The 24,560-nt window shown below is 44.0% G+C and overlaps 1 protein-coding gene across 1 annotated transcript in view; it reads left to right on the forward strand.

Annotated features, from left to right (window-relative positions):
* The first annotated feature begins 11,469 nt into the window (after window positions 1-11,469).
* Window positions 11,470-24,560, forward strand: part of LOC139657815 (adhesion G protein-coupled receptor L3-like) — a 142,635-nt gene continuing 129,544 nt past the window's right edge. Inside the window, exon 1 of the mRNA XM_071535744.1 lies at window positions 11,470-11,601. Coding sequence (XP_071391845.1) covers window positions 11,547-11,601 — 55 coding nt within the window. The 5' untranslated portion in view covers window positions 11,470-11,546. The remainder of the gene's footprint in view (window positions 11,602-24,560) is intronic.

Genomic DNA, 24,560 nt, shown 5'->3' on the forward strand with positions numbered 1-24,560 from the left:
AGTGGGTCTGCGAAATTTCCACACATCTGGGGTGCGGTGCTCTGGAAAGTCAAAAGCAATCACTGACTTCCTTGCTTTCATCCATTCTGTGGAGAGGGCAGAATAGTGTTTGTGGCTATGGCGTAAGTGGACGAATAACATTACACCAGAGTGCAATTAGGAGTTGGACCCGGGTCACAAGACCCGATCTTTCTAAGCTACGTCAATTAAAGTGTATTTTAGGGAGGAAGGGAGGGAAGGGGGAGGGGGGGTTGGGCAAGGGGATAAATATGGAGCAACTGTATGAGTGTATGTCAGAGAGTATGAGTGTCAGTGTATGTGGTCTGGCTGCATGCATGCGCTTGCCTGTGTCCTCCACACTGTATCCCAGCTCCCATCAAACACACAATACTACTTTTGCTACAGTACATTTGGATGCAAACCCTGTCATTATGCTTTCCAGTCCAATCATGCAGCAGGCTTCCCTGATCACGCAGCAATTGATCGGCCTTCCAGGTCCATCTATCCAAACCTCTTATTTGAATCCGCCTTGTGCGTTTTTAATCCTTGAACTTATGTAACTCACTGCCGAGTGTAGTATAGTGTTTGTGTGTGTGTGTGTGTGTGTGTGAGAGTGTGCACATGCATGTGGATGGACCACAGCTCCAATCAGGACGCTGTAAAAGCCATGGTTTACAGTCTACTGCAGTACTTTGACATGCGCTAACTACCTCTGACTGTTATGTGGCCGCCTCGCCCCCGGGAGACCTCCACTTTTGGATTTAGAAAGGTTGCCTGCTGAGTCCAACCCAAACACATTCTCCTGCTCGGCCAAGAGCCACAGGGCAAGGTCACTGGACTCTGTATGTGTGTGTGAGTGAGTGTGTGTGTGTGTGTGTTCACACCACTCCCTGAAGCATATGTGTGCACATAGAAAACACACAGACACACACATTGTCCCCTTCACACCCACATACTGCAGATACACTTCATTCATATTCTGACATGATACTTAAAACATCCAGTTCCTCTGTCCCACCCCCCCACCCCACACACACACACAGAGCAGAGATAGGACATCCGCTGATAGCTTCAAGGTTGGTGTCAATGTGACTCTATCTCTGTGGTCCCCCGATTCAATTCCTTAAAACCCTTGTGTTAGCAGATTTGTACTTCACACTAAGTCTTTAATGACTTAATTAGCACTAGTCAGCATCCAGTGAAATTACATCCTAAATGGCTGTTGTTTGTTTTTATTTTGTAAATAGCACAGCATGGGCATCCACGTTGCTGAGTCCATTACATCAGTGTGTGCCTATACACTGCATTGGTCTGAATCCCAGTTCATGCGATGCTGCTGCACATCTCTTGCCTCACTTCTTTGCGTTCACTATATATTGTCACGACAGCTAATAAAAAAAAAATACTTAAGCATGGTGAAAGAAAGGGGAAAAAAGAGAAACGGGTGAAATGTAAGGGACATTTAAATAAAGTGCACATACTGAGCAGGGTTGAGATTCATAGTAGCCAATGCGGGATTTGAAACCAAATTCACTTCAATTATTAAAGGTCAGTCAACCTCAACTCGGATGGGTCTGAAAGGCAAGGTCAAGTAAATGAGGTTGGATATTAAAATGACTCTGATAACTTGTTATATTTGAGATATGTATATATTTTTTTTGCCTCCAGCTGTAGAACCCTGAGCACCCGAGCCAATCCGCATCCACTTTTAGAACTTGTGATCAGACCAGGCACCTTGAGACTAGCTGTGATTTGTCAGACCTGAGAGCATTTCCCTCGACAAGAGAGGGGAGTAGTGCTCTCTTTGTCCAGAGACACCCCCCGTGAGGATGTTCGCCCAGACCAATCAGGCTTTCATCAAACTCCATTCTGTAGCAGTCTGAAGACTTGGGGACCTGATAGCCTGCTAGCTCTCACCGCTTCTTCTTCCATATTTTAAGCCACTACTCAGCAGGCACCTCTCTTGCCTGTGGCCTGGAAGAACAAAATGTCCAATTATAGATGATTATCTCTGAGCATTTTGTGATGAGCTGGACTCAGGGAAGGGAGAAGGAGGAAGGGTTGGCAGCTAGGGGGCCTTCTGGGTGTGACCTGAACCGTAATGAGTCGGAAATCGTTTTTAGGACCTTGGCTGGGCCGCCCGCTGTTGCCAAGATAGGTTGCTTCTTTCCACCAAGGTCCGTGTGGGCTGACTGACTGCTGGAGACGGTTCCTAAAAACAATGCCAAATATCAAAAATAATCTTAATGCTCTTCCACCGCAACATTTCCGCTACAACTTTTGAACTTTGAGTTGAGAAGGCTTTCCTTCTCGCCCTCAAGCATCCTGCCAGGAATGCACAAGGTTATTCTTGTTGTCTTATCGATCAAACCAAAGCCAGGTCACCAGGGTCCTGACAAGAGAAGCCCTCTCACCCTTCAGCCAACATTGCCCAAAGCTGCTAGACAACACAAAAGGAGCCTACAAAGCAATTCACTACAATGAACTCTGTTGACTTCTATGTCAACCATGTTTGGGCGATGTCTCTCTAAACACCAGGTGAATAATAGCGTCTGATTCAACAAGGAAACGGACTGCGATCCATGAACAACAAGGGTACAGACTTGTATTGCTTGCTGTGCTCAGGTATCAGCTGCAAGAAATGCACTGCAAAACATGTCCATTTTAACAAGTCATTTAGTCTTATATTCAGCCTTCTAATCTTATTTTTCTTAAACCAAGAGAAACATTCTGTCAGTGTAGTGAGATAACTCCTCTTGTCTCCTCTTGTCCAATACAGATTAACGTCTTTCTAAAAATTTTCCAGAGATCACTCAGAAAAAGGCAGATCACTGCACTACTATCAAGAAAATGACACGTGATTCTATAAAATTCTTGAATTGGAGACAAGTGAAATGATCTCACCCCACTGCCAGATTTTTTCACTTATTTTAAGAAAATTACAATTTTAGGACTCAATTATAGCCTAAATGATGGAGATTTTTTGCAGTGTGGTGAAACTTCTTGATGAGTAATAAATGCCGCACTAGTGAATGATCTAAATTGCGGTGACAGCGTTCCCTGAATTCTCCTCCCTGTTCCTTCCCAGTCGCTGGCTTTGCTAATGTTCGCCGCTACCTTCCACTCTTTCGCTCATGAATTTTGCATACAGCGAACACAGAAAGACACACACACACACACACACACACACATATATATATATACAGCACACCAACCAACACACTTGCATTCCCTCCAAGTCACTGAATCTTTCTCTGTGTTGCTCTTTCTCTCTCTGTGTTTCTCGCTCTGTCTCTAATTGAGCTGCAGAGTGGAGTCCAGGTGGAAGCCATTTGAATTCCCTGTGGTCCTGACCACTGTGGTTGCTGGTGACACAGCCATGCCTCTCATTTCCAGACCATTTACAACATATTCTTGTCATTGGTAACACTCATGCTTCAATCATTATGCCACCCAGACATACCATAGCAATTAGTGGTCAAAACAATATCGCGGATATGCATAAACAGATGGAAGGTAGACTCAAAATAATGATCAAATATGATGTGAGTGCATGCTGCATAATGTATATTGTACTTGTTGAAATTGTGCATCACATTTTCCATCCAAGGATGCTATGTGATTCATGTTTTAAGATTCCATTATATTCTATGCACTCAGCGCAGCATCAGATAATGATATTGAAATGCATGCGCCATTGGGATCAGTGTTATTCACATTGGAATTTGCTCTACCCCTGATTCAGAGGCTGAGCTGAAATTGCTGTTTTTGTTTGTGTGTTTGTGTGTGTGTGTGTGTGTGTGTGTGTGTGTGGTTTTTTTTTTCCCTTGACTTCTCGGATCTGGCTGGGAGTGAAGTGTCTATTGGAAAATTATGCAAATACAGTTATAGGAATACAAAATGGAGGGAAATTGAGACCTGAAAAAAGTCAAATACAAATAAAAGAAAATAAATGGAGGTCTTTCAGCAGATGCCCTCCAAAAATTTGCTCAGGCGTCTTCAAGCTGTGCTGAAAAACGATATCTTCTAACAAGCGTAATTTGGGAAATGGCTTGGTTCAGCTTTGTTTCAGGTATAAAAGGGTTGGCCCATATGGCGTGTTTCTTTGTCAGCTTTGGAGCTTATAGTTACAGCGCTTCATGTGGTTTTCAACTGTCTTTTGACCGTATGTTGTCCATTTTGAAAACTGGGAAGAACCTTTCATTAGAGGCAAGGTCACAGAATGTTACGAGCCAATCAGAGTCCACTAATCACCAGCTGTAGTTCAGAAACAATAGAATTATAGGTTGATTTTGAAAGAATTGGTGTCACCATAGGCTGCAGGATGAGGTCATGTTTTTTCTCTGCACATCTATCATACCCATAGCTCTGCCAATAGCCATTCACCTGTATCTCAGAAAATTGGTCCTGTCAGCATAATACATTGGCAATATATTGACCCTGCCGTCTTAAAAGAAATCCATACGAGCGCTGTGGGTGCATGGGATTCAATTTTCAGGTCACAGTGTGTTAAATCTATCATACCCTGCCTCTTTCTATATATAGCCCTATTTTGTACTGGAAAAATCGGAGCGTTTTTGCTCAGAAAACAATGCAGTTTAGATAGCATGGAGTCATGTGATGTGCTGCCTTTTAGCTCAGATCCAAAATCAAGCCTGGCCACATAATGACTGTGCCAGTGTTTGTGGGCACAGCATGCCAATTGCTCCTGGTAGGTGATTAATGGCCAACAGGTAAGGTTGTCATGGTAACCTGCCCACCTGAGCCACTATAGCAACAGCAGTTGTGAAGGCTGTACATTGGATTCACTCCTGGGCGAGACTAACCACAATTCATGAGCTCCAAATGCCAGCTAATGCACCTTTGCCTCTGTCTACCCCATTTTTTTCTTTCATTTTCCATCCTCCCCTATTTAACTCACTCATCATGCCCCCCCCCTTTTCTTTCTTCATCGTCCCTCCCGCTTATCCTCCATCCCTCAATCTCTCTTTTATTCTTTTCCTCCGTCTCTCTTTACATTCCTTCCCTCTGCTTTTCTGTCCTGTCCTGCCTGCTATCCTCTCTCTCTCTCCCTCTCTCTCTCTCTCTCTCTCTCTCTCTGTGAGATCCATTTGTGCTGCATTAGCCAAGATGTGCTGCGAGAGAGAGAGACAGAGAGGGGGGGGGGGGGGGGGGGGGATAGAAAGAGAAGAAAGACGTGGAAAATGGATAGTGTCTGAGCTTTGCATTATAATAGAGCACTGTCTCAAGGCAGATTTGCCCTGCCTTTAAGGCATGCATCTATCTGCATTTATTCACCCAACTGTACATCCGCCCGGCCTGTTTGTGCCCTTTTATCCCTCTCCCTGGTGGGAATGTAAGCCATCCCTATTGTATGCCTGTGTAATGTTAAATATTTGTAATGGTAATTTGTTTTATTTGTTTGCAGCTGGGTTTTTTATGGTGTGTGCAAGTAATTTCCACTAATGGATTGTGTTTCTATTGTCTTGTAGTTGGGAAGTGTTGTGTGTGTCAGGAGGGGTTGCAATGTCTTTGTCCTATTATTTAACCCAGGCCATCAGTCACACTCAACAAGCCTATCATATAGGGCCATTCAGAGTCTGTGCAGGCTAAAGTTAGCGCTATTATCTGCCTGTCACTGGCTAGCTGTGTCAGGGTCCCTTGTGGAAAACCAATTGTATGAGTGAATGCCTTGGTGCTCAAGTTGTCAAGCTGGAGAGATGCGCACGGTGCCTTAAGAGAGCATTCTCTATTTACCTTCCGTTTTCCACACCTTTCAGCAGGGATTAGAAAAGCATTATTTTGACATTCCGGTCGTATTTAATATTTCAAAAATTGGCTGCTCAAATTGAAGCCATCAGGAAGGTTTTGGAAGCGGCGCCGAGTGGGAAAGTAATCTTTAACTTTAAAAGGAAAGGGATCATCTCAGTTTTAATCATCTCGGCTCATCTCCTAAGATTTCCGAGTGAGTGCTCATCAATCAAAATGTATGCAGACAGTGTGCCTGATTAATATTCATTTTATATGAGACACTTCATTTGCATGAACACGCTGTCTGTCTCATAAACATTACCAAGCCCTCCCTTCTGGTCTGATAAGCATCTGGACATGGAACACATTTGAAAATCTGAGACATGGTATTTAACCCGGCAACACGATCCCACTTCATTACATAGTGTTATGTGGGAGGGATTCAAGCAGGCGTGACTCGTAACATCATACTTAGTGTGCCCCCATCAGATAACATTGAGGATCGGGTTTCACTTTGTTGCGCTAAGCATTGTATAAGAACGCCTATAGGGCTCATTCTGGATTAATGAAAAGCATCTTTGGTTTCCGTAGCTGAGGGAGTGACGGAAGGAAAAATAACGCACTTTACTTTATGAGAGCGATCTTCACATTCATATTAGGGTTACAGAGATGAGTGTTCTGCATATCATACTCAATATCAGGCAACAGGACATTTTTTGCCCCCTTTATCTTATTTTTTTAGAGGCATTTTAGTCCTTTGGGGGAAAATCTTATTGAACTATGAAATAATTTGAGTGGTTATTTGCTTTGGATATTAGCAAATAGCCCCTCAATTCGTACCACTGTGATTTGTTGTATTTTAAATCATAATATATCATCACAAAAATAGAGTAACGATTTTCGAAAGAAAAGAATTGCCCAATCATAGGCGACCTCGAATGACCTACAGTGGCCAATGGGGGAACAGTAGTCACATTCTCACGTGAATATATGACAACTCAATGGAAAGAGTGAACAGGGTGAAATGCAAAAAGCTCCTAATTATCAAGGGCTTTTGATAATTATAATTTGGCCCCTCATTTTTAATTTAACTTGCATTAATTTCTGACCCTGTTAGGCAGCTTTATAGAAAGTTGAAAAGTGGTGTTAGAGAGATAAATATTAAGATATCTTTTAAAAAAAAAGATCTGGCTTGTTCTTGTGTGGAGCTCATTTGCTTTAACAAACAAGGCCAGCGTTCAGCGATGCTGTTACATGGGGCTGCTGGCAATCACAGTGGAGAGCCAGTGACTGACATGTAAACTAGTAGTTGTGTATTTAAATATGTAAAGTATATGTAAAAAGCTTGTAAAACAATTGGGATATCATATTGTCCCTTGCATTCAGAATGTAGAGAGGGACAGTAAAGGGAAGCAGCATTTGCAGTGTAGGCTACTAGACTGAGAATGATGACTTCTCAGTGTAGAGGGCGGTGATACTGTGGCTTATGTAAAACATATGTGACAGCCTGCAACCATTTACCATGAGAGAAATTACTGTAGTGGTGACAGCTAATATAGTTGCTGAATTTATTTTTTGGACAAAACTAATGTGTTATCATAAACCACATAGCAGAGAATGAGGGGCAACCTCTACAGTAAATTTTATGGCTATCATTTTTTTTTTTGTAATATTTCTATTGTGTTGCTAGGGATAGATTGTGTGGAGTTTTGACACAAACTCCAACACATTAATTATTTGATTTAATCGCCCATGTACAAACTAATGTATTTATTATTATTATTCACCAAAAGCCAAGGGATCCCAGGGAAATCTATGACTCCTTTTCTTTCTATTACACATCTGACAGGTGTGTGGCAAGACGGCTGTTTTTAATGTAGAACTCATATTTATTTAGGTTTCCCACTGAGGCCCTCCTGAGAAACAGCTAGTGTTTCTCTGTGTGTTTTTTTTCTCTCTCTTTTTTTTTCAGGTGCCGTGTCATTGACAAAGCACAGTTGCTCAGAAAGCCTAATTGCAACACAACACATTTGACTCTCACCTAATATCTTGCTACTTGTGGAGAACAAGAGAGTTATCAATGTCAAGTTAGCAGGAGGTGTTTAGTAATACAAAAGCAAAGGGAAACAACTTCTTTTGAAGCTTTTAACACTGAAGCCTGCTATTAACTGTGGACACCTGCAACACTGTAGGAAGTACTGTTTTCAGGAAGGAGTTTTTTTCTTATTGTTTTAGCAATGTGAATGAATATACTTACTTGTGATATGTATTGCCTCTTGCACTGTACCTGTACTGTCCTTGTACCATGTGTAATACCTATGTATTTTCTACTCATTTTATTTACAACAAATGAATACTTAGCTACTCATAATCCTAATTTCCATAAATTATAATCCATAATTTCCCAGTCGTGCGTGAGCTAATGTAGGTTCCTTTCATTTCTCCTAACGTCGCTCACCTCGCATTTGTCTTCGCCGCTTCCCATTTCCACACTGCATCATATGACCAACATTATTTTCCCCCCATCACCTGCTATCTATATCACCCAGTTCTGCTTTGCTTTAACTAGATAGAAAAGTCAATTAATTAAAACTGTCAGGTTTCATCTGGGCCCCCTTTGGCACAGACAGATTACTAAAATAACAAAAACAACAACATGGCTGATTAGAAAAAGTTGTTCTGCGGAAACACCAAGGCAGTAATGAAGAAATCTCCTTGATGTGGCTGAAAACAGACGGTGCCGTCGCTGCTAGGCCTGCTAAATGTTGGCCAGCTTATCTAAGGGAGTTATCCTAAATCCCCCTCAGAACAAGTACCCTTGAAACGTCAGCACCATAATGTATCATAAGGCTCCTTCTGGAATACAAGACGAGTTGGCAAGGCTGGACTGCTGCTCTGTCTTGTCTTCTTCTTCTTCTTCTTCTTCTTTTTTTTTTTCTTCTTTTTTTGATTGAACTGGGTCCAAGCCCTACTCATAAATATGTATTTTATGATGTGTTCTTTTGGCGGTTGGGAGTTGTTCCTGTATCTAAGCCCACACTTTTTTTTTTTTTTTTTTGAGAGCAAATTAACAACTGTGATAGTGAAGTGTTTTTCATTTTATGTGATAATTTCTAAATAACACCTGCGCAAGTAGTTGTAGGTAGCTGCTCTATCGGTTGTGCTGCTGTGAGATATGGTGGATTTGAACACACACATATAGAGACACACTCACACACACACACAGACTCTAAAAAACAATGTCTCACTTTGACAGACGCACACACACACACACACACACAGAAACACAATCATACATACATAGGGGACTAGAAATTCTCATTGTCTCCCGTCATAGAAGCAGCCTCCATCTCCAGCTACTTGCTTGCTGTATTGTTGTGACAGTTTGGGTGCAAAGCCTGCAAAAAAGGCCATATGCCAAAGCTGATGCTATGGAAATCAGTGATAGGTTGTCTCTTCTGATATACGGTATATTTTTAATATGTTGCTGTGTTGTGTCTCCTTTTTTGTCTGCATCTCTGCTACCACTTTAGAAATCGTCCTACAGTATAAACTTCAGGGCCAATTTTGTGCCTGGGCAGTGCATTTGAATTTGATTATTGCTGGAATAACATTCCTACATATTTCTTGTCAAGGGAGTCCAAGTTATCTGATTTGATGTCATATTTCCTTTGCCTCACCTGCAACTTTCAAGGCGTTTTATTAAAAGTGCTATTTACTTGCAAGGATATCTCATTGATCAAATAACAATATACTCCCTGGCGTTGCTATTTTCACATCCTTAAAAGCCATGCCATCATATATACAAAGAATGTAGTCAGGAACGAGTGTGCTTCAGACTAGTTGCCTTTGGCAGGACATTCAAGCCAGTTTTGTTCTCTCCTGGCCTTTAGCCAAGGCTTTGTTGATGAGCACATCAACTTCTAACCTCTCAATAATGGCCAAATGGTCTGTTCCTGCAGAGAGGGCGCTCCTGATAGGCTTTCTCCCCGTCTCTTAACCCCACTGATATCTGCTCAGAAAATCTGATTATTCTAATCTAGGATTTTTTTTGAATTAGGATTAAGAGCTAGATTATGAAATGGAAAAATGTCAAGCTTATCAAGCCAGGATGACCGCACAGTGGCATGGCAGACATCGTGGATGGAGGGGGAAAGAGTAAAAGGAGGGAGGTATATTTAGAGCGTAGTATTGGTGTAATTTTGGATTTTGTTGTCGGTTAAGGTTTCCTAGCCTGGAGCGCCTTGTCCTTTGGTGCAGTCCTCACGTTTTGACCTTTTGGAACCAGATGTTCTGATGTCCTACAATGGAATTATCCCCCTGCAATATTAAATGCAGTATGGAATACCTAATGTGCAAGGATAATGCCTCTCTTGGGGATATCAGCATTGTGCGCACTCTTTGGATTGTATCATTTTGCTGAGATGATATTACTGCAGCAGATCATGGTTGATCGTGGATAATAGAAAGGTTTGGATGACCTAATCATTAAAGCTGACTTAACCTTAATATTATGAGATGGGTTTGATGGGGATAATCTTAAGAATCTGAATACACATCATGGGACCGTTGATCCTCCAACCAATGTTTTCTATATTCATATTTCACATATAGCATGTAGAGCTGCAAATTTCATTGCAGCATTTTGTTTGAGCAGTGCTGCAATCAACACATCATACGTGTTAGTCTCTCACAGCAGTCACAAGCCAACAGCATGCAAATCACATTTCGTGTTTGCGATCCGTTTTATGGTAATTAGCAATAGCTTGGCGATGATGTCATCCACCTATCTCATGAGCTTAGCAGAGGTCATGGGGCCGCGTTGGCTCAGTGAGTTTCTCTAGGAAGCCATTTTGTTTTCTGGGTTGGGGAGGAAAGCCTGTTAGCACAGTAGTCGCTTTTTAGGTGCCGCAAATACATTCACAGGTGCAACAACTCAAACTGTGAAGTTACGGCTCCTGCCCGCAGGAAAGGAAAAATGCCAGCGGGTCTCTGATGTCAATTACCATCAGGCCCTGCAAAAGTAAAGACAGACACATTCATTTGCACAAGCTGCGGAGCACAAGCTGCGGAGCACATGTGCACGCGCAGCACACACACACACACTCACACAGTTGTCCGCCAAAGCCCGGAAGAGTGTGCGGTTCATCACTCACTCCCCGTCTCTCTGTGGGAGTGATTCGGGGGGGTGGGGTGGGGGGGGGGGGAAGCGGGGGGCGAGTTAACACTCCAATGAGCAAACAACAACAGAATGCCCAAAAATACATTCTGCGGTTCACACTGTCTTAGTGTTTAGCTGATCACACCCAGTGTGGGTTCGGCTGACTGGAGATTGAGCAACTTGCAGGATGTCACTGGATGACAAGTTGAAACCCACAACGCCATAAGGACTGTGCATGAGGATGATGAAGCCGCGATGAACCCATCTGTGGTGCTGCTGAGCGCAAACGACCCACTTCTCTTGTTCCCTTAAAAGAATGAATCACTCAAGTTCTGTGGCATGTCCAAAGCTGTTGTCCAGTGCTTTTCACAAATGAAAATGTTAAACTTTATGTATTTAAACTTCAATGAACGCCTCAAACCATTCTGTTCAGCTAACAGGTCATTTTTATTTTTCATGATAGCCTTTGGACACCATCCACCAGTGCAACAGGACGTGTGGTGTTGCGGGGAGCACGGTGCAGCGGAGGGAACCGTGCCATAGTGGAAGCACCGGATTCGGGTGTTTGCCAGCAAAGGACTGACTACTGATCTCAACTGGGACCATCAGCAGCGGGCGGTAAGAGGAGGAGGCCATGTGGACCGCACGCCTGCTCCTCCTCGCCAGCCTCTTCGCACCAGCCGCTCTGGGTAAGTTTGGCTCATTAGAGCCGGTGTGTGTTAGTGTGCGCATGTGTGTGGATGTGTAGATGTGGGCGCAAAAACATTCCCTCGCATTTTGTGACTGGCATGATTTGAAGCCATATCAGGATTTCAACCTATGCCATTTAAGTGCCGGGTTCTGTCAGCCAACTATGATAAAAGCCTCTGACTTTATGTCTGTCTAGTTTTCCGTGTCTATCTAGCTCCTTCTCGCGCTAATTAGCAGTTTTTACTCCCCAAACTCCCTGCAACTTTTTTCTAACCCTCTCTTCTCTCTTCCGTATCCTTCCAACTCACTTTCTCTGTCTGTTTCTTTCTCTCTCTCTGATTTTCTGTCTATTTTTAGATCTGTCCCTCTTTCTCTTGGCTCAGTCTCTTGCTCTCCTGGCAATAGAAAATGAACTGAAACTATTTTCAAAGAATCATTAACACTGCTTTGGCTTTGTGGTGCTTGTGAGGATAGCAAGAATTGCAGGCGCAAAAAAAAAGACTCTTTTATCGTTTCACGCATTAAGATCTTAAGATTAATTTGCAAGGTCTTTCTTTTCCCACGTCTCAGTAAGCGGAAACCGGTGTAGTTTTGCAGAGTTTCCCTTTGGCCCCTGTGGATTGTTTCAGAGGCAAAGTAAATGAAGTCATTTAAATTCAGATTAAAAGAAGTCAATGGTGGTGGTCGGGTGGTTTGCGTGTGTGTGTGTGGAAGGGGTGTGGGGTCACAATCAACTAGGGTTTAGATGTAGGGAGTGTTGGGAGTGGGGCAATGGCCCATAAAAATGTTAATTTGATACGACTAAAACCATTAATGGCAGATTTGAAGCTAATTGAATTGTTTTTGTGCTGTGATATCTAAAGGGGGGCGGGCGGCGACTGGGTGCACCGTCTAGCGCTAACGAAAGCTACGCCGCTCCAGCGTCGTTAGCTTTGCCTTAATGCTCACTGGGAGAAGGTCAGGTGACGCCGATATGCATCTGTCTTCGTAGCGCTCTGTTGACCAGGGGTTGAGGCATTATAAAGCGGCTGATTTAGTGCTAGCTTGCCAAAAGCGCCAGGGAGATAAACTGGGAGGACAGTAGGTTGCATATTTAAACTGCAAAAAGCCATAATTCTCTCTCAAATAAGGCGAGATAGGGATGCATAGAGAGCGCTCCCACCTTAACATAAATTACTACGAGGCACACGTAAGCACATGCACACACACACACACACATACATACCGCATGTACGTATGTTTACCTATGCTTGCCTGTGTTTATGAGTGCTTGTATGTGTGTGTGTGTGTGCATGTGTGTGTGTGTGGGTGCATGCACAAACATCCCCACTTACAGTACACAGCCTTTGTGCGGTCAGTGTTATTGGCTCTTACTGTTATTACCTCTTGACCTTGGATTTGATTAGCATTTATTCTAGCAATCCGTTTACTTTAATCAGTCCCACCGCCTTTTGAATCAGTCATACCGCAATAATCAATGCCTCATTGATTGTGTAGGAGTTAGTGACTTCAAACTGAGAAACCAATCAACTGCTGTGGCTTTTGGTGCTGCGGCCGATGTCCTAAAAGGAACCACGTTTGAGCATTTTGAACCTGCTTACACAAACACCAGCGTCTAAACGGCAGATTAAGTAGTTGACGTTCCAAGTAAATTATTTGGCAGTTGTCTCGAGACAAAGCAATCGCATTTAACACCCGAACACGATGCTGTAAGCAGACGAGGCCAGATGTTGCCAGTGAATTCTAGCTGGGAAAGCTTTAGCATTGCAGCGGGGAATATTCTCCACCATGTCATTGTGCGTGTTTCTCCCTGAGAGCGTTGGAAATCTGTACTCCAGGGGACGCTGGCCTAGTTTGGGATGGTAATCTAGAGTCCCTTGTCTCTATATGTAGTCGGGCACATGCATGCGCACACATATACACACGCGCGAATGGAGTCAAGCGGAGTAGGGCTGTTTCTGTTGACACAGATGCCCTGTTTCACACTTAATCCTCGCATCATACATGCACACAACGCGTGTAGATGCACATACACACACACACACACACTATCTTAGGTAAGAGTCTCTGCGATTAAAGCTGCACAGCCTCAGCTCCCAGCTACCTCCTGCCCCTCCTAGTGCTTATTTGTATGTCAACACGTACCCAACTGTCGGACTCTTTAGTCCTCACACTTGTCTGAGGAAAATGAGGAATGCCTCTGGACAAACGTCAGCACAGCGAGAAGAAGCCCCTGGATTAAGTCAATGATGGAATCCAACCTGAGGAGCAATGGGGATGAGGGTGTGTGTGTGTGTGTGTGTGTGTGTGTGTGTGTGTGTGTGTGCGCGTGTGCATACGTGCATGTTTGAGTGTAGAGAATCAAGCAAGACTAGACAAATGTGTGAGCAGAGATGCTGTCAGTGGGCAGAAAAGAGAAGTAACACACACATTCCTTGTCATCGTTTTGGTAAGAATGAATAACAATGGGAAAGCAATGCCCGCATGCTCTGGCCACGCCTGAGCAGCACATTCATCATATGTTTCTGTGCATGTAAAACGCTCCGGGAAGGATTTTATATTCATACCACTTAATACCGCCCCACGGAATCAAAGACACAGACATTATAATGGATGACGGCCACTCCAAGAGACGACCGCGTGAAGTCTGACACGTATTTTTTCATGGTCGGAGACTAGTGCATACATCAAACCTGGAAGTAGATATCACCCTGCCGGGGGAGGGGGAGGGGATGCAGGGAGAAGTGGATGGAGACGGAGAGGCGGATGTTTGCCCGACGCATCCGTTCAGTGTGTGTGTATGTTTGTGTGTTTTTTGATAGTTCTCAGCTCAGAAAAATGTCAGGTAAAATGACCATTCTGCCAGTTGCACTCATGGTTGTTCGGGCAGACATACAGTGTGGGGAAAATGAACATGCAACCCGCTCCATCTCACTCAATCTCTCCCTCACATGCACTCACATTGCACTTGCTCCACACTACCTTCCATACTGTCATCTGCCTGCTGTACATTTACTGTAATCCGGGCAAACACGCATCTTAAAAACACCCTCTGTTGCTCAGGTAGAGGTCTCCATCACTGATATGTGAATGTTAGCTGCTGTAACCATGCAGCAGCAGCAAATAGTCTAGTGTCAGTCTCAATGTTCCCATGCCCGATCCAGTTAATTAATCTCCTTGTGCCGGGGCACTGACTCCATCCGCCAAGGCATCCCTGGATTTGCCTAATTTGCTTAATTAATTAAACAAATGACTTTCCTGAGCTCATATTTCAAAGCGAGAGAAACTTCTCGACGGAGCCCACTGAGGCGTGCGCTGTTTTGTTGTGACTGCGAGATGCTTCTTGAAGCATGGAGGGGAAGTGGGCTTTCGAGTGGGCGGATGTCAATCATTCCTTTTCAGCGGTGTACCGTATGGGTGTGCAAAGGTTCGGCTGTATCAAAAATGCTCTCATAAAACTTTTGATACAGCTGAACACTCCATGGGAGAGGAGATAGCTCTTACACATTTGGAGGTGTAATACCTTCAAGAGTAGGTGGTTGCAATCTAACAGTTAGAGAAATGGACTAGAGACTGGCTGGGTGAAATTTGGGCCGTGAAATGAATGAGCAATACCTCCACCTACCAACCCACGCTCATCCAACAACTACCGGTGAGGCGCACTTGAGCAAGGCACCCCCAGCTGCTCCAGTAGAGCTGCTGAATGGACCACAGTAGGAGACTGTGGTTGTGTTGGGCAGCTGTCAGGTGTGAATGCGTGCAACTATTTGAATGTGAAGTCGGGTGATGCTGAAAAAGAGAATGCATGCTGAGTGAAACCCTTCTGGATAAAAGTAAAAAAATAAATGAAATGTTCACTCTGCATGCACAGCTTGAATTTTATGACCATGTGATATAAACACAATTCCATTTAGTCTAAAATAGGGATGTGGGGAAATTGACTGATGTAATAGAGATAAATAGATACATTGTTGCTGCTTTTGAGAGCTGAAGGAGAGTTGTGACTTGAGGTCCACAGATTTTAATCTAATGATGGAGTCATTTCTTGCTGGCAACATGCATAGTTTAAGTCATTTTGTCACTTGGCTTCAACAGGAAAGTTTGTTGATGGCCTCCAAAATGTTTTGAAGATCGACTTAAAAATGCCCTGGTTTTAATGCTTTAACAGACACTTTTAGTTGCCTCTCTTTTTACTGGGAATGGATTATGCTTTTTTCCCATAAGCCACACAATGCTTCCTGTGACTGAAAACAGATAAATTGTGCTGCAGTTATGGAAAATTTACTTCGTTTTTATACCTTCCCTAAGGGCGGCCTCCACAGCTGTCATTTGGATGCCAGCTTATTCCATATCTCTCTTCTAAATGCAAATTTTTTTTTGCTTTTGGTGTAGCAGTCCCAGATGGTCTCACACATTGTCAGGCCACGTGGCCTCCGCTCAGTACAATTATTAGATCGGGATATAAACTAAACGTGTGTAATCCAGTTTTCTTTGCATTCAATTTCAGTTCTCGAAACCTTGTAATTCCTTCAGTAAAATACACCCATCTCATGTGGCGTTTTGGCATGAGACTCAAGAGCCCCCTTCTCTTTTTAAGCTCTTCCATAATGAGTACAAAATCAATAGCTGGTTGATATGGGGAGTGGAAAAGTGGCTTTTGCTGCTCGTAGGGTCCGTAGTCGCCGTCTGCCATTGCCAAATTACTGTCAGAACTTGCAACCCAGGAGAAATGAATGACGGCAACATTAAGCACGGTGGGAAGCTACAGGCTTACAGGGTTAAATACCTCTGCAAGTTTTATAGGTGTTCGTAGCGGGTGCCTGTGTATATCTTCCAAATAAATGAATTAGAGTCCCTGTCCACTCAACCTGGTTCCGCAGGCATAATTCGGTAAGCGTTGAATGATGCCATTTAAAGTGGACTTGCAGCTGGCCGAACGGTGTTTAATGAGGACAGATATTGACAGCGGGGTCAAGTGGCAGTGGATGTTAGTTTACATTAGGCTGCATAATGTGTGTGAGTGCGTAGCGCGTGTTTGTGTGCGCCGCGTCTGGCAGGCTGGAGAGAGAATCGCTAAGTAACCCTGCAGACCAGCTCACAGGGCAGAAAGGGTGGGCGTGTAGTGCCCCAGGGTTTCCCACCGCGCAACAGCAGGGGTCAGGCAGTAATTTGGGGTGTGGGCGGTGTGTGACGATTAGGAAGGGCAAACAGAAACCATGCCGAGAGACAATGCAGCGACCTACGCTTTTACTCAATTTCCGAAATTAATTACGTTCCCCTCGTTCAAAAGGCAGCACTTTGAAATGTATACAGACAATATGCTTGTTTTCACTTGGCAGCATAATAAATCCAACGCATCCACATATCTGCTTATAGACATATTTGCATTCCGATGACACGGTAGGTGTTGTAAAAGACTTGGCTGATGATTACATGCCGTGCAACGACGTTGTACACTACAGCTATGCAAATCTCTTTGCTGTATAGGATTGTCCCCCTAAGCTCTGTCTCCGCCATATGTTTTTTCATGGATGGGGGTGGTATGATCGTGGTATGAGGGGATAGGGCACACATACACACATTCACTCACACACACATACACACAAGATGATGTGTTGCTGCAGCAGCACACGATTAAAATCCACCCCTCGCGGCCACACTGTATGCTTCCCGTAATTATCCGGATTAGAGTCCCCCTATCTGTAGATATGCACTTCTCATGCAAATTGGACAGGGGGTTAGGCCTTGTGTGCACTGCATGGCTTTTTAACCACGGGTTGCTAATATCAGCCATCAATATATTGATTTACAAAAGAGTGTGTGTGTGTGGGTGGGTGGTTGAATTTAGCAGCGGCTATCGATCAGCTTGTAGTGTCTTTTGGCATTGTTGGGTGACATCGAGACGCACAGATCATGTTTCAATGGAAGCGCCCTGAGAGCCAGTGAATGTCTACTTTAGCTTACATAACATGCTGCTTAATGGCCACACAACGGCAAACAGTGAAGTGCTGCTTCATTTGCCCCAGCTGAGATACACTGGCGTGTATGACAACAAGCCACCCGGGCTTAAAATTACATTCCGAATTTTTTAATTTACCGGCACAATGAGAGTATCTAAATGAGTGGTTCTCTACTTCTATGTGTGCATCGTAGGTAAGCCTCGATTATAGTCCTGTATTGTTTGGTGAATGAAGCATTGTGGCTGTATTGTTGTTGAATGTTCTGGGGGCCAATTGAGGGCATTAGACTACTGCCGAGAAAAATAGCAGTGCCTACCTTTCTGTGACTTGGAGGACACGGTGAGCCGATACTGCTTTCATTTGACCAACAAAGGAGAGAAGTGAAAAATAAATGGGGGAAAAAAAGGATTAATTAGTTATCGTTCCTTTTGATCTCTCTCTTTCTTTCTCCCTCTTCCTCTCATTTAACACTTGAACTATAAGGGTGAATTTTAAGTTTGTCATGCACAGAGAAAGAATATTAAAGATCTAATTACATTTGCCTGAACTAAAGTTCACCACCAAAGCAGCGGGCCAATTACAGGGAAGACAGTCTGTGACCCTCCTCTCTCTCTCTCTCTCTCTCTCTCTCTCTCTCTCTCTCTCTCCTCCCCCCCTGCCTTGCCCCCTTCTCCCCCTCCATTGCTGCCGTTGAATAAGCAAACGGTAACCTCAGTAACCGGGGATCTCGTCTCAGCGAATCAATATGAAGTATTGTAAAGTCTGCATTTGGAGCAAAAGGTGGGGGATCAAATGTTACCGTGGCACAGATTAGCCCAACAGACCTTGAGGATAAGAGAAAGATGGAGCGAGTGAGCATGGGATAGAGAGAGAGGGGGGGGGGGGATGCGATACTGGAGATGGCCTTCAATATGGCTCAGTGGCCTTGTAGGGGAATTCAATACAGCCATTGACAAAAGAAGGCCTCCATTGTGGAGGAACCCGTCTCCTTTGGGAAGCTGTTCCATTTCCTTATTAATTGTGCTCTCATTAAAATAAAAGGAAGGAGAGGGAGGAATGGATAGAGAGACAGAGTAATGGTAGCTCTTCAGCGTAGTCCCCCCCTCCCCCCCACCCCTACTTCCTTGTTTGGATGAATGCCAGGGTCAAGCGGTTTACAGTTCCAGTGCTCTGCATGGTGAAGGAAATATAGTTTATGTTCTTTTATGTACTACACACACACACACAAACGCACAGATGCAGGCTCACATGCAGACATAAATGCAGATATGCACTTGGATACACACACACACACACATGCACTCCCTCTTTATCTTTTTCTCTCAAACCCTCCCACACACAAGAACACAATTCTCCCTTGCTGCCGCCCTTCCTACCCCCCGTCTCAAACACACACACACACACACACACACACACACACACCAGACATACAGTATGCGGGCCCCGGGGGTCACGGCTTGCCCTCAATCTCGCGCCGCAGCTGTCAGCCACGGGAGAGATCGTCAATTTAGTCCATTGATGGATCACCTACCCCCCCCCCCCCACCCCCACCCCCACCCCCACCCCCCCCACCCACACCCACACCCACTGAACCCCACCCACCCACCCTCCCCCATGCAGCCTTACTCCCTAAAGGAGCCCACGGCCCGCTGCTTAAGGTCCTCCGATGCCTGTGGGAGTGCGGAGGCAGACATGACAGGAATGAGTACTTTCTTCCCCTGCCCCTTTTTTATTACACATAGCCGCACACGCACACACACACACACACTGATACACATTGATATAATGCAATACGCCCACATACACACATATATACAGACACACCAGGGGCCTCTTGCCAAGGAAGATAAAGAAGCCAATAAATTATTGTTATTTGGATGTGCAATATGACCTCACGAAGGAGCCATTTTCTGCCTTATTACCATATCTTTTAGCCTTTTTTTTTTGCCGTTGCTTTTGTATGTTTTGTCTTGGTTTTTTTTCCTATATGGATTTTAAAGTTGTTATGGGCTGAAATGATAAGATGTAGTTGCATTGCTACTCTTCTACTTAGCTGAACTGTCCAATCATCTGTTGAATGTCTCATTTTTTTTTTTCCCCTCCTTGAACTTTAGGGTATTTTGAACTGTGAGGCAGAATACCATAGTTTAGATGTCTTTTTGGGGGGTAGTGGTGAGGGAGGAGGGGACCCCCCCCCCCCCCCCCCCCAAAAAAAAAAAAAAAAAAAACAGATCTCCCCGTGTGATAGGGCCTGTGCCTGGGAGCCTATAAAAGACCAACTGTGTCAAGTGAGAAAAATTGCAGGTGCACATTCCCCAGCGGTGCACCACCCCGTGCTCCCCTCCCTCTCCACACACATATTAATGCATGCACGCACACACACACACACACTCTTTCTCTCTCCCTCCATGATCACTGCCCCTCATTTTGGTGGCGGGGGGGGGGGGGAGGGACTGGAAGGAGATCCGTTTTCACTGTGATAATGCACTCCTTTCTGTCCCGCGAGATGGGCTGAGGAAAGGATTGAAACAGGAGAGGCAGAGTGAGGGATGTCACTCCACAGTCGGCCACAGCGTCCAACAATGTGTGGCAATTCTTTATAGGCCCGGTGCAGATGTTTCAACATTTTGTGTTATAGTCATGGATGGTACACATATCTTAAAGTCCCCATGAAATGAACTCCGATTACTTTTACTTCCTGGAAAACAGAGTATCTTTCATGGTGACCTCATGCTGCAACAGTAGGCGTAAATATACTGTAAATTCCAACCAATAAAACCATCACCTTTCTCTCCCTGACTGATATTCCATTGGTTTAGAATAATTTTGAATGATCCCTCACTGTGTTATGTCCCACCTCAACATCCTGTTTCATCAGGAAATACATCAAATCAAGGAAGTAAAGATGCCATTTCATGCGGCCTTTAATTAAGCAAAATAAGCAGCAGGGCAGCATGTCTGTGCTTCAACTGGAAGGCTTTCGTTCAAGTCCCTGTGACAGCAAGCGTCCGCCTTGCCGCAGTGTGTTTGACTAACGCTGAATCCCAACAGCGCTGTTGATGACCAGACGACACTGAGCTTTGATGGTCTTATCACAAGAAACACCAGTAAGCAAAAAGACCACCTAAAAGACACTTTTAAGAGATGTCAAGAAATTGCAAGAATCACAGCGTGACAACAATTCAGTCTTTGTTTGAGCGAGGGTTTAAACTAATATATGCAACCAGTGAAGCTTCGCTGTTTCCCAGTAACAGGTTTGGCAAATAAATTAGTTGTTTTTTAAGGTGCAAGCGTGCCTCAACGTGATATTGTATCACGCATCGCAGCTCTACACCTGCCTGTGTGAAACCGTGTGTGGCATGTTTTGCCTATAGTCTCATATCCTCTCCTATTTCATGCTTCTTATCCTTGTTGTCGGATTCCAATGTGCCATGTATTAAGAATTGCGGCCAGATGATTTGATGCATTAGCGCCACATACACGTTACTTCATACATATTCAAAGTTGATTATCTCTGCACAATAACCCCATGTCTGATACCTGCCATTATGAATATGGAAGAAAAAAACGATCAAAGGAGATCATCTTAGCTGTGTGTGTTAGATGTAGCGTAGCCACCCAAGCTAATTGCAGCAGTGCTGCACCGCCGCTGCACGTTGTGTACATGTGGAATGAGATTACTTTGCACACTGTGGGTGGAGGAGACGGATCGTCACTTTTGCCTCCATCTCCACCACCAGGTTTGTGTCTCCAACACCTTTTGTTCCCCCCTTTATTTATTCTAATCTCCCCCTCACCACCACCTTTTTGTCTCGCACTTCCTATCCCCTGTTTTTTTCCTCACAAAGCCACCCTCTTTTTCTCACCCACCTCATTTCCTCCCTTCTCCCGTGCCTCTTTTGCTTCATCCTCCTGACTGGCAGTCCGTCATTGCTAATCATTCGCGGGAGGCTCCGCTGCAAGCTAGCACAATTAGCTGCTCAGCCACTGTGACCCCTGAGAAGGAGAGAGCATTCCCAGGTATCACCCACCAGACACGTACAGTATGAGACCACTGCAGTGGCCTACTAGCTGGCTCACACTCTCCCATAGGATGGGCCGGGGCGGTTGGAGGAAGATCAGGAATAGATTGAATCGGTGCCACCCCACCGTCCCGTCCCCCCACCCCCTGCTGATGTTGTGTGAAAGCATCTGGAGCCTAGGGAGGAAGAACAAAGGCAGAACAAGCAGGGGGCTTGCTTTAAAATTGTCTTCCTTGAACGGTGTCACATTTTGTGTGTAATTTTGTATGTATAGGTGTATGCGCCAGATAGCAGACTATCCCTTAGGGGGAAGATCCCACACTACTCTACCCTTAATGCATAATGTATTAAAGTGGGCATGCACAAATGCACACATACACACACGCAAACACTCACGCAAGCATGCACAAGCCACAAGGGAGGGAACAAAAGAAGCGGGTTGCAGTTAAGTACAGATCCAACTCCAGACACACAGCCTGAAGTCTGCTGATCCCACCCACCACATTAGACCCCCCTTCGTTCTTATTTATTTATATTTTCCCCACTTCATTACACCTTTTGGTGTGTGTGTGTGTGGCCTCAACTTGGTTTGTGTCCTCCATTGGGTCAAGTATGGTTGCACTTGACCTTTAACCTACTGCATAAAATCAATATACTCAGATAAGAGACTATTGTTAGATTTGTTTGACTACACAGTTATATATATATATATATATTTTTTTTAGCCAGCACTTGATATGATGAACGTGGCGTACGCCTCCAGTGACAGAAATAATTCTAAAAATATGAGGAGATATCTTTGTTAACTCAGTTAAAAACATAACAGATGCATATGCATGAAATTGCATTTTAATTTTGTCATTTGAATAATTTCTTGTTCTTCATTATGTAAGTAAACATTACAGCACTGAGCTTTAATTGGTATTAATTCATGCTTTTTGCCCCTTGGATATTAAACTGCAGTAAAAATTACTGTAAGAGCAGTATGGAATACAGAAATGGCTCGGGTTTATTGCAAAACTTGCTCTGCCACAGAAAGCAGGGTGTTGCAGTGTAATTCAGAGAGTCGGTCCACATGTGAAGACACTTTTGATGAAATATAATGCAAACAAGTTCGTGCAGGGACACAATGGTAGTGAGATTCAATTTCCTGTTTTTTCTTCATATAAAACTGTACAAAACAAGAAAGTGAAGAATTCTCTCCTCGCCCTTATACTCCCCAGAACCCCAAATTCCAAACGAGGCCATATTCTTCACATAGCCTGCACAACAAAACACAAGCGGAGATTTCTTCTCCCGATTTCATCAACAAACAATATGTGGTTTTATGTAAATTGCATTACCCTCTTTCCCCATTCTGCTTGTTTCAAGTTGAAAAATGCATCTGTTCTTTGTCAGGCTCCCACAAATGACTGAATGTACAATTGGTGCGGTGTGGAGAGAGTGCGGTGGTTTATTTTCAGTGTCACGTCGACTGATTGGGGTCAAAACAGATTAAGTGCTTTTTACCATCGCAATGTTCAACACACACACACACACACACATCACACCACACACAGGCACACATCCTCTCAATACACAGCATGCATCATATTGTGCTGAGGCAGAAGGGTATTTTCTGTTACACTGTGATAGTCGGCATGATGCTAACATCACGGCTAGTGTGTTAGTGCAGGAGTTCAGCTCTTTTTGCTCTCGGTGTTGCACTATTAATACAACTACTACATAAGTAGAGCCACTGGGATCCATTCACGCAGCAATATTGCCTGGTTTTTTATTCATTATAAGAAAAAATTTTCTCGTTTTTTTGTCATCAATTCATGGAGTATCTCATGTGAAAAGCGCTAATGGAGCTTGTACAATACTGTGCGTTGCTATGGCGATGAATGAAGTGCACTAAGGTGTTCACATGAATGGTGCTCCATAAGGTTGAGGAAGAGATACAAAGGCATCCATCAGAGGGGATATCTTGGCATAACCTGCTAGTCAGGTGCACTATAGGGCTGCTGAAATAGCGCAGTGCATTTTAATAAAAACCAAAAAATGCAATCACAAAATCATAGACGCTATATGAGATAATGAAGCAAGAGAAATACCATATTCTCCTAATTGACTAATAATTCTTTATACTATTATATATTATATATTATATATTCGTTATAAATCTCAGCACCAGAGAAACGTTGATTCATCTTGACTATCGTTGCCTGTGAACTAGTTCATTCAATTTTTTTATAAAACACTTTTAAGAAAACAGGTTCATCACAAAGTGCTTTACAGAGCAACAAAAGATACAAATTTGGTTTAAAAAATAACCCCAAAAAACAAGAGACTACACAATGTAACACCACACTACCAAAGTAGATTCTTCAGGATGTTTTGGGAAGTATTCATAGATTTTTCATATTGATCACTTCGCCCCCTGCTTCAATGTTTTTTCTCTTGTCTGAACGGCGAACAACTTTCCATTTCCTGAGAGGTTTAGATTAGCGAGGTTGCACTGTAGTTTGTCTCAGTTCACAGTGCTAAATTTAGCCGGGCTCTTGCCTCCTGTGTGCTGTTAGGCGATACCATTTGATGATGTGTGGCAAAAGCAGAGTGAGGAAAGGTCCTCTCTGTCCCCACACAAGAAGAAAATCCACCTTTTGTTTCTCTTTTTTGACCTCAATTGTCAAAAAAGACTGTGTTGCTAAAGGGGCATGTTGAGTCATGCCTGCTCTGGGAGCTGTTTGTGTGTTTGTGTGAGTGAAATCATGTTCATGTGAGCCTGGGAGGGGGGGGGGGTTTGAGGGGGCAAGGTGTGCTAGTCTTGGCTGAGGCGATCCCTTGAGTGATACGGACGCATGTGGGTGGGTTACAGGAAGGAGGGAGGATGAGCGGGGGTGGGGGGCAGTGAGGGGTGGGGGAGCGATGAAAGGAGAGGAAATGGCAAAACAATGTCAGACATGACGGGCGCTGAACAAAGCCCAGCTCGCT

This window comes from Centroberyx affinis, unplaced genomic scaffold (assembly GCF_046629955.1).
Source record: "Centroberyx affinis isolate AG114_WGS23_722 - 3 ecotype Tasmania unplaced genomic scaffold, CSIRO-AGI_Caff_v1 ptg002764l_1, whole genome shotgun sequence".
Lineage (NCBI taxonomy): Eukaryota > Metazoa > Chordata > Actinopteri > Beryciformes > Berycidae > Centroberyx > Centroberyx affinis.